This window comes from Heloderma suspectum, chromosome 4 (assembly GCF_057233095.1).
Source record: "Heloderma suspectum isolate Gila_16-S chromosome 4, 16-S_ref, whole genome shotgun sequence".
NCBI classification, from domain to species: domain Eukaryota; kingdom Metazoa; phylum Chordata; class Lepidosauria; order Squamata; family Helodermatidae; genus Heloderma; species Heloderma suspectum.
The window spans coordinates 310,460,755-310,476,194 of NC_139461.1; the positions used below are offsets into that span (position 1 = coordinate 310,460,755).

A 15,440-nucleotide genomic window follows, 5' to 3' on the forward strand; every position below is an offset into this window, starting at 1 on the left:
CCCACTGACCTGAGCAGCGCAGGAGGAGGGAGGTTGCAGGGGAGGGGAACATTAAAACTCACCCTGCCTGCTGCTCGCTGGGAAACAGTTGGGGCGTGGAGGGAAAGAACCTTGTGTTCGGTTGATCAGCACCTTTCCCCACCCTCCTCATCCACTATTTGTGCGAAAGGTGGTGCGATGCTGGTGCGATCGCTTCTGGTGCGATGCTGGCTGGGGATTATGGGAATTGTAGTCCAACACATTTGCCAGGCACCAGGTTGGGGAAGGCTGCTGCATGTGCATGGGGTATATACGCGTGTGTGTAAGGGAGGGATGGCCCCACCCACCACTAGCTATGGCTCCACCCACTTTAGTTTTGGCCAGACTCAATTCAGTTTCAGCCTCACCCACTGCCAGCCTGTGGCCTCCGACAGGTTTCCACCAGGGCAATGCAGCACTTGGGCTGAAAAGTTCTCCACACCCCTGACCAAGATGTGAATGTGGATCCCCAAGTCAGGGTCCAAAGGATACTGTACTTTAAGAAGGGTGCAGATGACCTGGAACAGGTCCAGGGGAGGGCAACAAAAATGGTGAGGGCCTTGGAGACCATGTCCTAGGAGGAAAGGTTGAAGGAGTTGAGTATGTTTAGCCTGGAGAAGAGAAGATTAATATTATTTATTTTTATTTTTTATTTATTTCATTTCTATACCACCCAATAGCCAAAGATCAAGGGACAATATGATAGCCATCTTCGAACATTTGAAAGACTGTCACATGAACGATGGAGAAAATTAGTTTTCTGTTACTCCAGAGGGCAAGACCCACATCAATGGGTTCAATCAAAACACAAGAAAAGTTTAGGGCACAATCCCATGCATGTTTAGCAAAGCTGGCTGGGGAATGCTGGGAGTTGCAGGCCTTTTCTCTGTCTAAACATGCATAGGATTGTGCCCTAAATGTTAGGAAGCAGGCTGCCTCAGAGGGTGGTGGACAATTCATCACTGGAGGCTTTGAAGCAGAGGCTGCTTTCCCACCGATCACGAATGCTGGAGTAGTGAGTTCCCTGAATCACCAGGGGGTTGGACTAGTTGATCTTTGCAGTCCCTTCCAGCACTATTATTCTATGATAAGGTGGTCCTGAGGCTGAAAAGACTGAGGCGTAATGGTATGATCCACCCAAAATTAAGCTCTGCTAACAACCCAATCCTGCATGTTACTCCCTAAGTAACCATGCAGAGGACTTATGCAGAGACAGTTCCATTGAAAAAAGTGGAACTTACTCCCTCAATCCCACTTTGTTCAGTCAAACTGCCCCTGCCTATTCCTCCCCTATATATGTACCGACCCATGCCTTAAGATCATGCACTTTCTCCAAATACCCCCTCCATCTGAAGCACAGTAAATGTACAAAGTAAGTAAGTAAAGTACCCGAGGGCTTGCCCTCAGGTAACAAGGGTGTGAAGTCATTGGGACTTAAAAGTTCCTAACTTTGAATAGCTCATGACGTAAGAAAGCTTTCTCCAATGTGGTGTTGGACTGCAACTCCCATCATCCCTGCCTAGCTAGGTGGGGATGATGTGAGATGTAGTCTAAAACATCTGGAGGGCGCCACATTGGAGAAGGCTGCCTTAACTGTAGTACTTCTCTAAAAAACAAGGATCTATAACGCACACAGCCCAAACTGTTTTTTTAAAGTCTTTATTGAATAGTGAGTAAACCAGACAGCTGCCCTGCTTTTTGATGCAATACAGACAATATATAAAACTGTAATCGCTGATGCTTTAGTGTTTCTCTTGCACTCACCAGAAAGCAACAGTTTAAAAATATTATTAAGTACAAGCAGGAATACGGAAAAGCAACATCAGTCATCCTCTACTCTGTAGCACCTCCATGTGGTTGCCAATAAAAATGTATGTGGAGAAGGAATGAATTTTGCTTAGATAACTTTTTTGCCAAGATAAAAAGTAAGGGGCAAAGCTTGTGTCAGTCTTGCATGCTTTTTGGTTTATTTGTTTTTCAGCCTAAGTCTTGATGAAGATTGAAATCCAGACAGCTATTTACAATGCATCATTCATAAAAAAAAAAAGAAACCAACTCAAAAGACAAAAATATAATTTTTAAAAAATTAAGATATATATATATATATATATATATATATCATGAAGGGCATTTTTAAATACATTGACATTCTAGAAATAAATTCTCTATATTTTAATATATATTTATTTATTATTTATAGAAACAATAAAATGTCTTTTTCTTTCATCCAGAATCACAGAAACCTATATGAAATCCACACCTTGCTGAAGAAGTGGACCCATCTAGATTTACAGTGCATGTTTACTCAGAAGTAACTATAGACATAATGGGCATTGTCTACTAGGACATTGTCCTATGCAAGCCTCTGAAAATCATTTGCACAGGAGCATTTCCTGGTGGATTGTGCCCACTATATAATCCCATCATTCCAGGTCTATGCAATCCTAATACATTGGTTCATTTTCAAATCTGAGATTTTGGAGGATGAAGGATTATGGCTGTGGAACTGTCAAGCTGAATTAGGTGGTGATATTTAATTAATTAGCTTTTTAAAAAAATGCTGTAAAACGTTACTCTGAGGTTGACTAGGAATATCTGCAACAGCATTTAGCAAGTGGTAGATGAAATGCATGTGTGGAAACAACCTTGGGGATGTCACACACTTGAAACATATGTACCACTTGCTTTTCTTTAAATTCCTGATTAAATTATTGTTGTAAGCTGGGGGAGGGTTGGACTGGATGATCTCAAGGGTACCTTCCAACTCATGATTCTAAGATTGGGGTTCGGATAGACAAGATTACCATAATGGCCCTGGACCAGCATATCTTTTGTTAGGCAAATACAGGTGATACATTGCTATGGGGACAAAATTGGCTAAGAGGAATAGGTGATGGGTGGAGATGACTCATCATTATTCTAGGGTGGGCACTTACACATCCCTGAATAAGAGGATATGCACCAACAAAAAAGAGGGCTAGGATTTGCATCAAATCTGACTATGCTCATTTATATGCATAGATGCATATTTATAAATAATTACTAGAATTAAAATTTTATAGAAGGCAAGGCAAGCCAATTAATTTCACACACAAACATTCACAAATTTCTGCCTTTCAGGGTAAAGCCCTCCTAAGGTGGCCTACAATTTTGTGTGTGTGTTCTTAATCAATTTTCTTTTTATTCATTCATTTATAGAAATGGAATGAATGAATGAATGAATGAATGAATGGAAAACTGGTTAAGCACACACAAACTATCCAGTTCCAAATACAAAAGGTCTCCAACCCATGACCCAGCAACTGCATCGTTAAATTTTAGAGTGTTTTGGTGACAGAAGATCCTGTAAATGTGCACAGGAGCACACTTTTAATGGAAGAGGGCAGCGCAGGGGCTAAGACCCGCTTAGAAATAGAAACCCAGCAGAAGTTAAAATAGAGGATTATCTGGGTTGAAATAGGACACCTTGCCACCCCACATTATTCCCTCCCCCTCTCCAGGGGAGGGGGCAAGCTAGTTCTGTGTGTATATAGGAAATAAATGGATAGACTGGCAGATTGCAGTTGTAATTCAGACAGGGTCAGAGATCTGAGTTTGGGGTTCTGGAATGATAACGTCTTCAGGTGCTGGCCATCTCCCTGGATTTCTGCTGTGAGAGCAGTGCATTTTGGACTCTGATGCTGGGAAAGACTGAAGGCAAAAGGAGAAGGGGACGGCAGAGGATGAGATGGCTAGATAGCATCACCGATACAAAGAATATGAACTTGAGCACACTCCGGGAGAGAGCGGAGGACAGGAAGGTCTGGCGTGCTATGGTTCATGGGGTCACGAAGAGTCGGACACGACTGAACGACTGAACAACAACAACAAAATTGGAGTCTTAAAGCTGCACTTCCGTCTATGCTCAACGTAAATAACCAAATATTATAAAACACCAATAAGTGCCCAGTAACTTCCTTTCAAAGTTACTGAAAGGAAGTTACCAACCCCAAGCAGTGCTGCACCTCTGGAACATCTTACTGCTCAGAGGTGGGTGTAGCATTATCCCACCTGATGACCACCTGGGAGATTAGGATGAAGCTAAGCAGAACCAGCACAGGAACTCAGTTGTCCTCACCACAGATCAAGAATCCATAATGGCCTCAAGAGATGCTTCTAGCAATTTCCTTTGGCATCTCTTCTGTGTAGAAAGGCTACTGTCTTTATTGGCTCCAGTGGAAGGGGATGAAAAAGCATGGGATGGTAGCCTAGCAACTGCTCAAAGTTCTGTCCATCCTCTTCTCCAGTGAGAAACAGGGTGCCTGCTAGATCCCAGCCAGGTTCTTCCCTCTGGAAGAGGTCACTTCTGTTAGACAACCTATTCCGCTTCTAGGTAAAGGATGTGGAGAAACAGGGGAGCTGGCCCATCTGGGAAAGGCAGGGAGTTGTCCCTCCATCTGCGGAAGAATCTGTGATAGCATAAACTTGTGAGCGACCATTTCTGTGTTGCTGTGCAGGGAGATGTACAGAGCAGGGGGAAAGGCAGTCTAAGGCCTATGATACATTAATTTTTCCTGTCCCTAACCGAGTTAGGATGTCCTGCTGTCTCTGGATCAAGGGCTTTATGAAAGCTTCCTTCTGCCCACATGCCATGGGAGGCTTTCTTCTCTCCACTCTTCTGTGAATCCTGTTGTAGAGTCTCTCCATTTCAGTAACAGAAGGGCCATCATATTTAGCCATGATGTTTCCTTCGGTGCTGTCCTATTTGTGCAATCTCATGAGCGTTCCAACAAATTGGGGTTGGGGGGAGTTGTTGTGTGTGGGGTGGGGTGGGGGTGATGCTTCAGATTTGAAACTGTAAATGGGGATGTATGTAACAGGCTGTAAATGCTCCCTCTTCTCTCTTTCTTTGTCAGAGCATGCTGGAAAAAAAGGCTGAGAAGTATTGTGCAACAGGATCTGGATGGAAAGGAGGAGATGGGGGAAAATATAGTAGCTGTGGAACAAACTTTGCTGAGGCAGAGAGAGGTATTTTTGTCCACTACAGTGCCCTCTGCTGGACTGCCTCATGTGTTCCCCCCCCCCCCGACACTCCACTTGCTCTGAAGCCGATTAAGTGACCATTTGGGATTCCAACTTTTTCTTCTTCTTTTGTTTCTTTTCCCTTTTCTCTTTTCTTTTGTTTTCATTCTTTTCTGAAAGACAAAAACAGAATCAAGTTAGTACAGGGATCTATTTAATATTCTAAACCAGCCTTCCCCAAGCTGGTGGTCTTCAGGTTGGACTATAACTCCCATCATCCCCAATGAAGGTGATGGGAATTGCAGCCCAATGCCTCTGGAGGCTACCAGGTTGAGAACGTCAGCCCTAAGCGAAACCAAAACCAAATGGTTCATCCAGAACTGAGACAAAACTACCCACACCGTTTCATTTTTAAGATTGTCATTAACAAAACAAAACGCTTCTGTTTTTCTCTGCCTTTTCATCAGCCACTTGACATTTGGGGGGTCAAGGAGCTTCCTTCAGCTTGGTCTTTGTAGAAGAGTTCAGCTCCTTCGAGACTTAGAACAACAAGGACAAAACAACAACCAGCTCTTTGGAATTTCTGCACAGCCACTGGCAAAACCTGTGTGTTTGTGTGTGTGTGTGGGGGGGGGGGGTGTCCAGGTGGGTGGGTGTGCACGTGCGCATTTTGCTCAGGGATGTAAAAGAGCAAATTAACTTCCAGTTTTCACATGATTTGCATGGGGTCTGTTTGGGAAGTTCCCCCACACCATGCTGCCTCGTGAGGGCTTGCGCTAAAAAGTGGGACAATTCAGAACAAAGCCATCCATCTTGGGAAAGTAAGAGGTGATATGAAAGTGGCCATTCTCAAAATTCTGGCTTGGCCGTAATCTAGAACAGACCAGGTGTTTCTGCTGACTGACAGCGCCTCTGCAAGGCCTCCAGCCCTCTTTCGCAGGCCTGACACCCGAGATCTTTTAACCTGGCATGTGAGAGATTGAACCAGGCGGGAACATTCCACATGAAGCTAGGGCCTCCAGGGCCAAAGTATACTTCACACACACCATCAGAGGCGGCTGGAGGCTCCAACGTCAGTGGGGCGATAAATCTGCTCTGGGCTTCAGTCAGAACCAGTCAGAACTCTAAAGGAGTTATCTTGGCTTGGCTCTTTTAGAGTTCTGACTGGTTCTGATTGAAACCCGGAGCGGATTTATTGCCCCACTGACGTTGGAGCTTCCAGCCTCCTCTGCACACCATAGATTTCCAAATCAGCCTCAGCATACTGCCAACTGGAGTCAAGTGGTGTAGTGGTAAATTCTGAAGTGCAGGCGCTCCTCATGACAGGCCCCATAGCTACGCCACTGTGGAGAGGCCAAAAACGCAGGCAGCTGTGGTGCTCTGCACCAACCAACCAATTCTAGTAACACTATCTCCAACAAGAGCAGGTCCTTTGAAAAGCTAATGGGTCTGACTTGGCCATTCACGATGAAGCCATCCCAAGATACCTTGCATTACAACAGGAAACGATATATTGTTGTTGGGAAAATTCATCTTCTGCCCCCCTAAAAAAATGCTGTGCCCCAGTGAGCCCTGGCTCCATTGCATCACTGGTTGGAGTGGAGGAATGGTGGGGTGCAGAGAGGTTGCTTAACCTATTATGACCCCCCCCATTTATGACCACCCCACACATGCACACGTTTTTCCACTCAGAATGGTCTTCACACAGAGAATTGTCCCAGGGAAACACACAAACCAGACATCAGGTCTGGCATCAAGGGTAGGCGTGATCAGGGACCTGCTCAGGGCCCACACCTCAGCAGGAGTCCACTGGCAAGAGCTCCCTGGACCTGCTCCTCTCCTTCATCATTGCAACCTGCTTGTTCAGCTGCCTCTCACTATGGCCCAGACAACGGAGGTGGTGGTGAGAAGGAGCAGGAGATGCCCCTGCCTGCTTGCTCCCTGGCTCTCTGCCTGCCTGCCAAGCAAGCAAGTGGTCATAATGATGAGGAAGAGGAAGAGGAGGAGCAGGAGCTGGTGACACTGGTGGCAAGAAGGTAGACTTAGAGAGGGTGTCTTGCTCAAGGGCCCTTGTGAAGTTTTGAGGCCTACAGAGGCAAGGAAAAAGGTCAGGCCTAGAGGCCTGGAGTTTTCTGTTGGGAGGGGTAACTCTGAGAGTAGTGACATTTCCCCTGTTAAGTTTCAGTTTCATTTCCTCAGTTACATATTTCTTCAGGTTTGAAACAGTACTTTCATTTCATATAAATGAAATATAAATATATAATATTATATACCCTTTACATAAAGGGTATATAAAGTGAGTGAGAGAGCCAGTAAGAGCAGAGTCAGGAGACCAGAGCCTGAAGAGGGAGCAGGAAGAAGCAGCCTAGAGGATTCTAAGTACAGCTAGGGTAAAGGAACTTGCATTATGCAACTTTTTTTAAAGGTCTTTTGTATCACTTAGCTCTATTGTGTAAAAACTTTTTACTTGTGATTTGCTTGCTTTAATTTACCAGTAAACTGTTGAGGTTAAATCCTGTGTCTAGAGTGTCAGTCACGCCATGCCTACAGCCTAAACCCCACGTTACTGGAAAGGGGAAGGTAAAAGAAGGAAGGTGGGGCTCTTAATGTTATGTTCCTTTGTCCTCCCTTTTCACAATCAACACACTCCAGGATACCAGGCTTCAGTCTCGCTACTTTATTAGTTAACAACTAGCTTCTTTACAAATGCAAACTCTAGGAAACTCTCAGACTGCAATGAAAACAGCTACTCCACACAGTTACAAATATCAACAGAGGAGCTGAAGTTAGAGAAGTTGCCAGCAGTCTGAACAAGAACTACTCAGCCAGACTAGCTTAGGAGGGATGCCGCTTCTTTACGGTGGCTCCCTCCCATGTAGGCTTTCACTCATAGCCAACCTGGTGGAGCATCTGAGCTCCGCCTCTAACTTTTCCCACTTCACTCTGCAATGGACACTAGCATCCCTCAAGTCATACCCCTCACTCTCCTCCTCCCCCAAAACTTTGGTTCTCATGGAGGAGGAAAGGGGGGGGCATTCAGACTGAGCCATCTGTCAGTCAAGGTCTTGGGGAAAAGGCCTTGCCATATCTGAGCTCACTAGGGAGGGAGCTTCCCCCTGTTCTGCCTGTTCCCATTCTAAATCCAAGCTACTAAACATCTCCACAAGCTCAGATTCACTCCTGACAGGCTGACACTCAAGGAGGCAAGAGATCCTTAAGGAGTTGCTCAGGGGCTACAAGTCGTAAGGGGGACCTCGACAGCCCTCAAAAACCTGGAGCCACCACACTGTCAGGTGTGTGTGTAGCGTATTCCATGAGATGAAAGTAGGGGTGTACGAAACACATGCACCCATCTGGTTGGGGCATCCTCTCAGGGGGGGAAGGCGATCCATCCCTCCCCTCGGAATCCTCCCCGGCCGGCTCCGCTCCACGGCAAGTCCGCACAGCCACCGGCCGGGCCCATCCGCAGCCAAACTTCCGTCCGCTGCTGGTCTGCGGCCACAAATGGTGTCCGGCGTAGCGGATGCCATTTGCATCCCTGCTTTAGCCGTGATAGGCTACGTAAATCTTTACGTAGCCTATCACGGCAAAGAGCAGGGATGCAAATGGCGTCCGCTACGCCATTTGCATCCCTGCTTTAGCCGTGATAGGCTAAATAAATCTTTACGTAGCCTATCACGAAAAGAGTAGCAACGCAAATGGCGTAGCAGATGCCATTTGCGTCCCTTCTCTTTGTCGTGATAGGCTACATAAAGATTTACATAGCCTATCACGGCTAAAGCAGAGATGCAAATGGCGTCCGCTATGCTGGATGCCATTTGCCTCCGCAGACTGGGGCAACGGATGCGCAGACCGGATGGCGGCAGGTAGGATCCGTCCTGGAAAAATGTTGCAGGGTGGCGGGGGGGTAGTCTGTTCCACCACGGACTCCGGGGGCCAGATTCTAAAGAATCTAGCCTCATTGGAGTCCGTGGTGGATTTCTCCGCCATCCTTAGATGAAGGGCATCTTGCCCAAACCATCCACATCATTGCAAACTTTAAGAAAGCAGCTTGGAATGATAAAACAATGGCATGTTCCTGTGTCTTTGGCCACCTAGCAGACATCCCCACCTCTGTCCCCTCCTGCCCTGCCTCACCTCCAGGGCAGTGCTTCTTCATCCGGCATTTCCTGGACTCGGAGAGCATCGGACATGTTGCCGCATCCTCGCTGCTGTTCCTGATGATCTCACGGGCCCTCGTGGCTGAGCCCCACTTGGAGCCGCACACACGGCCTTGGTTGGTGCAGGGGCTCCAGTCGCCCCACGGACCCATCTCACACTTTTCTGGCAGGGATGAGATAGGAAGAGAAATCCACCATCAGGATATAGAAATTTAGGACGCTGCCTCATCCCAGGCCAGACACTTTGTTTATCTGTCCCAGAATTGCCTACTCTGACTGTCAGCAGCGGTTCTCCAGAGTCTCAGGCAGAGAAGAGTCTTCTGCATTACTTGCTACATGATCCTTTCACTGTTAACTGAAGAGGCCAGGAAACAGTGGCCTCATTAGGTACTTAAAAGATCTGGGGCATAGGCCCATGATACAAATTTGCATGTGCCAATAGGTGTGTGTGTGTGTGTGTGTGTGTGTGAGAGAGAGAGAGAGAGAGAGAGAGAGTATGAGTGTGAGTGTGTACACACACACATACACATGGAAATTTAGAATTACTAGAATTCATTTACATTTCACCAATGTTAGCAAAAATAACAGTGAAACAAAGAGTGCCTCTGAGCATATGCAGAATGATTTTCTCTCACCACTGAGCAATTATAGCCTCCCCCTCCCCACACACTTAATAGTGATGGAATATATCCCACACAGATCAGCATCCACTTTTTAGAGACTGAATATTGACCATACTTGTTGCAAGGAAACTACAACCAGATCATATACATTCTGTTCCCCTTCACACAATAATCCCTCTTCACTTTTCCATCCTCCGGCAACTCTTCATAAAATCAGATGTTTTGTTTTTGGTTTTTTGTAACTCTACTCTACCTCTTCCTTGTTATGTACAAGCTCTCTTTGTCTCTTCCTCCACATAACTTAATTTGTGCCAAGATTTCACCAGGATTCAGCCAAGGAGTCTGTTTTCAATACTAAGAACATAAGATAAGCCATGCTGAGCACAAACTCAAGAGAAACCCTGCTTCCCAGCCTCCAAAGGACATAAGAAGAACATAAGATGAGCCGTGCTGGATCAGACCACACACTCATCTAGTCCAGCATTCTGTTCACACAGTAGCCACTCAGTTGCCTGTGGGAAACCCACAAGTAGGACGTGAGTGCAATAGCATCTAACTGGGGACAAGTTATGGAGAAAGCACCTCTGAGCATTTTATGTATGTATGTATGTATTTATTTGTGACACTTATATACCACTGAATATAACAAAATCCCTCACTACTTCATATACCAAGTGCCTTTCCCTCACCACTGAAGCTAGAGTACATACAAAAAGGGAAAAACACAAATGACAAAACACGCATAGGAGTGGGCTGAAAGAGTAGCCAAGTCAGCAGAATGGAATGGGGAACAGAGTTTATTAAGCCTGCAGTATCACGCTCATAATTCAGGGCTTCTTTCTGAGTAAACATGCAGAGTATCAGGCTGCAAACCTAGCCACAAAAGTAACTTGGGCTCTCTGAGCACAAGGAGCCCCAGTGACAAAGCATCAGCATACAAGTGAGTTAAGCACCCATGCAAGGAGAAGGTGAGTGCTATTTACTGCTTTATTTATTAAACTACCTCAGGTGATCACTTAAAACTCATTTATACTTTCTTCCTGCCTTCTCCCTCCCAGCTCTGGGCATGTAAGAATAAAGAGGTAAAAACAACAGTGAACATACTGTGTCAGGAAAGGTGGCAGGGTCTCCTGCAGTTTAAAAGACTCCTGCCTTCATGCTACACCCCTAGTGGTCTGCTAAGGGGGTGATCCTAAAGTCTCCTAGTCACTGCAAGGCTAGTGAGTTCAGAGGGAAGAGGCAGGCTTGTATTAAGGCAGAAGATTTCACTGGAGCTACTCAAAAGATCCAGGGCTCAGCTCATCATTCCAGGGCACATGCTCTGGTGTGCCTTTTTATAACGCCCATGCTAGGAATTGAACCAGGACTTTTTGCATGCAACATAGGTGCTTTACAACTGAGTTAGAGATCCTCTCTTAACAAAAGGAAAAACATAGTCATTCGTGCTTCCAGTGGGCTAGAGATGGGGAAGAAATTCATTGGTTTCACATTTCATTTGTTTCACATTTACATGAACCAAAATTCAGTTATCCTTTGAAATGTGTACTTCTCCAAATTTTGCAGTGGAGTTCTCCAGTCCAAAAATGTTTACCAAAGAAGTATAAATTGGGAATAAGTGTATGCAAAAACATGCTTGTTAGTGAAAATGATGTTAAAAAATGCAATATATTTTGAAAACTGCTTGCAAAAATGTGTACATTAGGCAAAATTGGGTAAAAACATTTAAAGTATTATTCAAAAGAAGTGCACAAGAATGCATAGGAATTGTCACGCAGTTCTGTCTTTCTCTCTCTCTCTCTCTCTCTCTCTCTCTCTCGTGTGTAAATCTCAGTGTCTGGAATGAACTAAATTTATCACTATCTAGATCCATTTCAATTGGGCTTCAGGCCTGGGCATGGGACAGAAACGGCCTTGGTCGCCATGGTGGATGATATGATAAGAGGCTTTAGATAGGGGCGAATGCTCCTTCCTTGTTCTCCTTGACCTCTCAGTGGCTTTTGATACCGTTGACCGCAGTATCCTCCTGGACCGCCTGGAGAGGTTGGGCACTGGAGACATCGTATTACGGTGGTTCCAGTCCTTCCTCTCCAGCAGGTACCAGAGGGCAGCGCTGGGAGAGGAGGTTTTGGACCTGTGGCTGCTCACTTGTGAGGTGCCTCAGGGTTCCATCCTCTCCCCGATGCTATTTAACATCTATGTCAAGCCGCTGGGGGCTATCATCAGGAGGTTTGGGTGCAGTGTCATCAATATGCAGATGGCACGCAGCTCTACCTCTCATTCAAATCTTCACCAAGGTTGGCCATAGAATCCCTGTCCAAATGTCTGGAGATGGTGAGTGGCTGGATGGGGAGGAATAAGCTGAAGCTGAACCCTGACAAGACCGAGGTACTTTTGGTGGGAGACAAGAGGAGGTTGAGGGATATTCCTGGTGTTGAATGGGATACGGCTACCCTTGAAAGACCAGGTCTGCAGCCTGGGGGTCATTTTAGACTCCCAGCTGACCATGGAGGCTCAGGTGTCAGCTGTGATCCAGACAGCACTGTACCAACTCCATCTGATACGGCAGCTGCACCCCTACCTTCCTGACCATCTGCTCCCATTGGTAGTACATGGCCTAGTCTCTTCTCGTCTAGACTACTGTAATGTGCTGTACGTGGGGTTACCCTTGAAGATGGTTCGGGAGCTGCAGCTGGTGCAGAATGCAGCGGCTCACCTGATTAAAGGCAGCTGCTGGTGTGATCACGTCACTCCAGTGATGAAGGAGTTGCACTGGTTACCAGTTGCTTTCTGGGCCAAATTCGAGGTGTTGGTTTTGACCTTTAAAAACCTATACGGTTCTGGCCCAGCCTATCTCAAGGAGCACCTCCAGCAACATCAGATAGGCTGTTCAACAAGATCAGCCTCGGATGGCGTTCTCTCTGTCTCATCAGCCAGGACAGCTAGGCTGGTGGGGATGAGGGAGAGGGCCCCACTCTTTGGAACTCCCTCCCTAGGGAATGCCACCATGCCCTCTCTTCAATGAGCTTTAATTTAAAAGGCAGGATATAAATGCAATAAATAAATAAATAATCCCACCAATCAGCTTCCAGGGATGACCTTGGGTTCTAATATTATGAGTGAGGGAGAAAAATGTCTCCTAACCACTTTATCTAAACCTCTATCATGTCTCACCTTAGTAAGTGTAAGCTGAACAGTCCCAGCTGTTGTAACCTTCCCTCATAGGGGAGTGACTCCAGCCCCTTGATCATTTTAGCTGCTGTTTTCTATACTTTCCCCAACTCCACGCTTTCTTTTTTTGGGTGCAACAGAATCACCTTGGGTTTTGGAGTCCTTTCATGTGGGAGCCTCAATGGGACAAGAACCTTGAGCAGCCTCAACGATGATGACGCTCATTCCCCAAAGGAAAGAAGATGGCCTGCCTGACTTACCTTGGCATTCCCGGGTCCCGGACTGAGCCATGGTGTCAGGAGGGCATGTGTTGAAGCACTTGCCTTTGTGCAGGTAGAACTGCTCTTTGCATTTCATGCAGAAATCTTTGCTGAAACAGCTGTCGCAGCTGGGTGATTTGCACTCTGCACAAACAGCAAAGGAGAGAATGAGTGGTTTGCAAAGTAAAAGTAAAAGTTTGCAAAGTAAAAAACAAAACACACACAGAGAGAAAGAAATAATACCAAAGGATACCAGGAAACAATCACAAGGCTAATGGGGTGAGGGTGGGGACTTGCAATGCAGATCACATATTTGGCTTTTCCTCCTCCCCACCCCACCCCTACAGTGAATTTCAGCAGTCCAGTTTCCAGGACAGTAGAGGTACTCATTTGCTCTTAAAAAGAAGAAGAAGAAGAAGAAGAAGAAGAAGAAGAAGAAGAAGAAGAAGAAGAAGAAGACGGCACCATTACTTTTTGGTGACCAGAGTTTAAGCTCTCTCTTCCCCCTTCCGCACATGTATTAGGACAAATCTTTTTTTTTTCCTTTCATTTTTTTGTTGTGAATTTTAACAAAACAAAACAAATAGAAAACATAACAAAACCCAAAAAATAAAAATAAAAATATAACAACATATTCTAAAATCCTCAGTTTCAAATTTTACAATATTCTAGAAAGAAAAAAGGGGAGAAATAGGTTACACACAGACTTCAGTAAAAGCAGACCAGATATCCACATATAAGTTGTGTTAGGACAAATCTGTCCATTTCAGTTTCTCTCCGGTTCTAATTTTTCCACTCTTAAACTTGGTTCATCCTAAACGTTGAGATTCTTTTAGAAATTGCTTGAAAATGTGTATGCATTTTTATGCATTTCTCCAAATTGTGCATTTGTATATGAGGTTTGGCCTAATATTCACTTTTTACATGAAATTTTCCTAATATAATGCATTTTAATGCTATTGTCATGAATATATGTATTTTTGTATGGACGTTCCCCTAATGTATGCATTTTTTTGAATGGAGAACCCCATTGCAAAATTTGTAGAAGTGCAAATTTTGAAGGATAACCAAGTTTCAGTTCATATCATAGTTCAAATGTATAAAATTCAGTAAGTGTGCATTAAAATCCAAACCAAACAGATTTCTCTCCCATATCTAGTATTAGGGATGGGTCGGAATTTTGTTTGGTTGGGTTTGTGTTTTTTAAATATAAGGACTTACTAAAATTTGCAAATGTCTTCATAAATCATAGAATCATAGAATAGTAGGGTTGGAAGGGGCTTACAAGGCCCCCTGCTCAATGCAGGAATCCAAGTCAGAGCATCCCAGACAGGTGTCGAACGGAAGGGAACAAATTAGACACAGAGACTTCACTGGGTTAATAAATTGGCCACTGCTTTATTGACGTCCACTTGCACAGGCTTGGCGGAGGCATATGGTGTGGATCAGGTCATCGGCCAGCCCACCTGCTCTCCAATTCCCCTTCCTGGCCCAAATGCCAGGAGCGTTTTTGGTGGATGGCAGGACCAGGGGCTCACCACAGCGCAGACTGCTAATATGAACCCCTTTCCACCACCCCGGACGTGGCCAGCTCACAGCCTCCGTGCTTATCTGGTGCCACTTCCCGAGGTCCCTTATGGGAGCCCAATCCCGCTCCCCCTCACCAATGGATCCAGCCCAGTGCAGATCACACCTACATAGTTGTGATACATGTTATAAAATGAAGCATCCACACAAAGAATGTACTGAGAGTCCAGATCAACTTATTTACAATGGAATCAATCTTGCAGTGGGGAATGCAAAAGAAAACCCTGGACCGTGTTTGTCAATTGCTGTGCAGATAGAATTCCTTCCCAGCCCCATTAACTGGTGACTACTACTGCCATTGCAAGACACCTTGCTACCGGCAGTGGGTGGGTGGGGAAGGCAGTGACTGCAATGTTGCAGTCCTGTGGGAGGCCTCCATCGATCCCATCAGAGGGCCGATCGGCTCAGAGGGCCTCTTCCTGGGAAGGTTCCAGCATCGCAGCTCAGCAGCCTTTCCTGCCTTTGCTGCCAGCTTGTGCTCCTGGCCAAATCATGGCTCCCCAGTAAGTGGGGAACTTGGCATGGGGGAGAAAGTGAAAGTGACAGGTTTGTCCATCCCGGGTGCAGGTGGAGGTGCGTTTACATTTGTTATGTTGTGGCTATTTCACCTTTTGACTTAGCTG

General features: G+C 45.6%; 1 protein-coding gene across 1 annotated transcript in view; it reads right to left on the reverse strand.

Annotated features, from left to right (window-relative positions):
* Nucleotides 1-365: 365 nt before the first annotated feature.
* The window catches only part of RSPO4 (R-spondin 4), a 54,791-nt gene continuing 39,716 nt past the window's right edge, over nucleotides 366-15,440 (reverse strand). The window contains exons 3-5 of the mRNA XM_084851775.1: nucleotides 13,231-13,374; nucleotides 9,157-9,342; nucleotides 366-592 (exon numbers count right to left, since the gene is read on the reverse strand). Coding sequence (XP_084707901.1) covers nucleotides 366-592; nucleotides 9,157-9,342; nucleotides 13,231-13,374 — 557 coding nt within the window. The remainder of the gene's footprint in view (nucleotides 593-9,156; nucleotides 9,343-13,230; nucleotides 13,375-15,440) is intronic.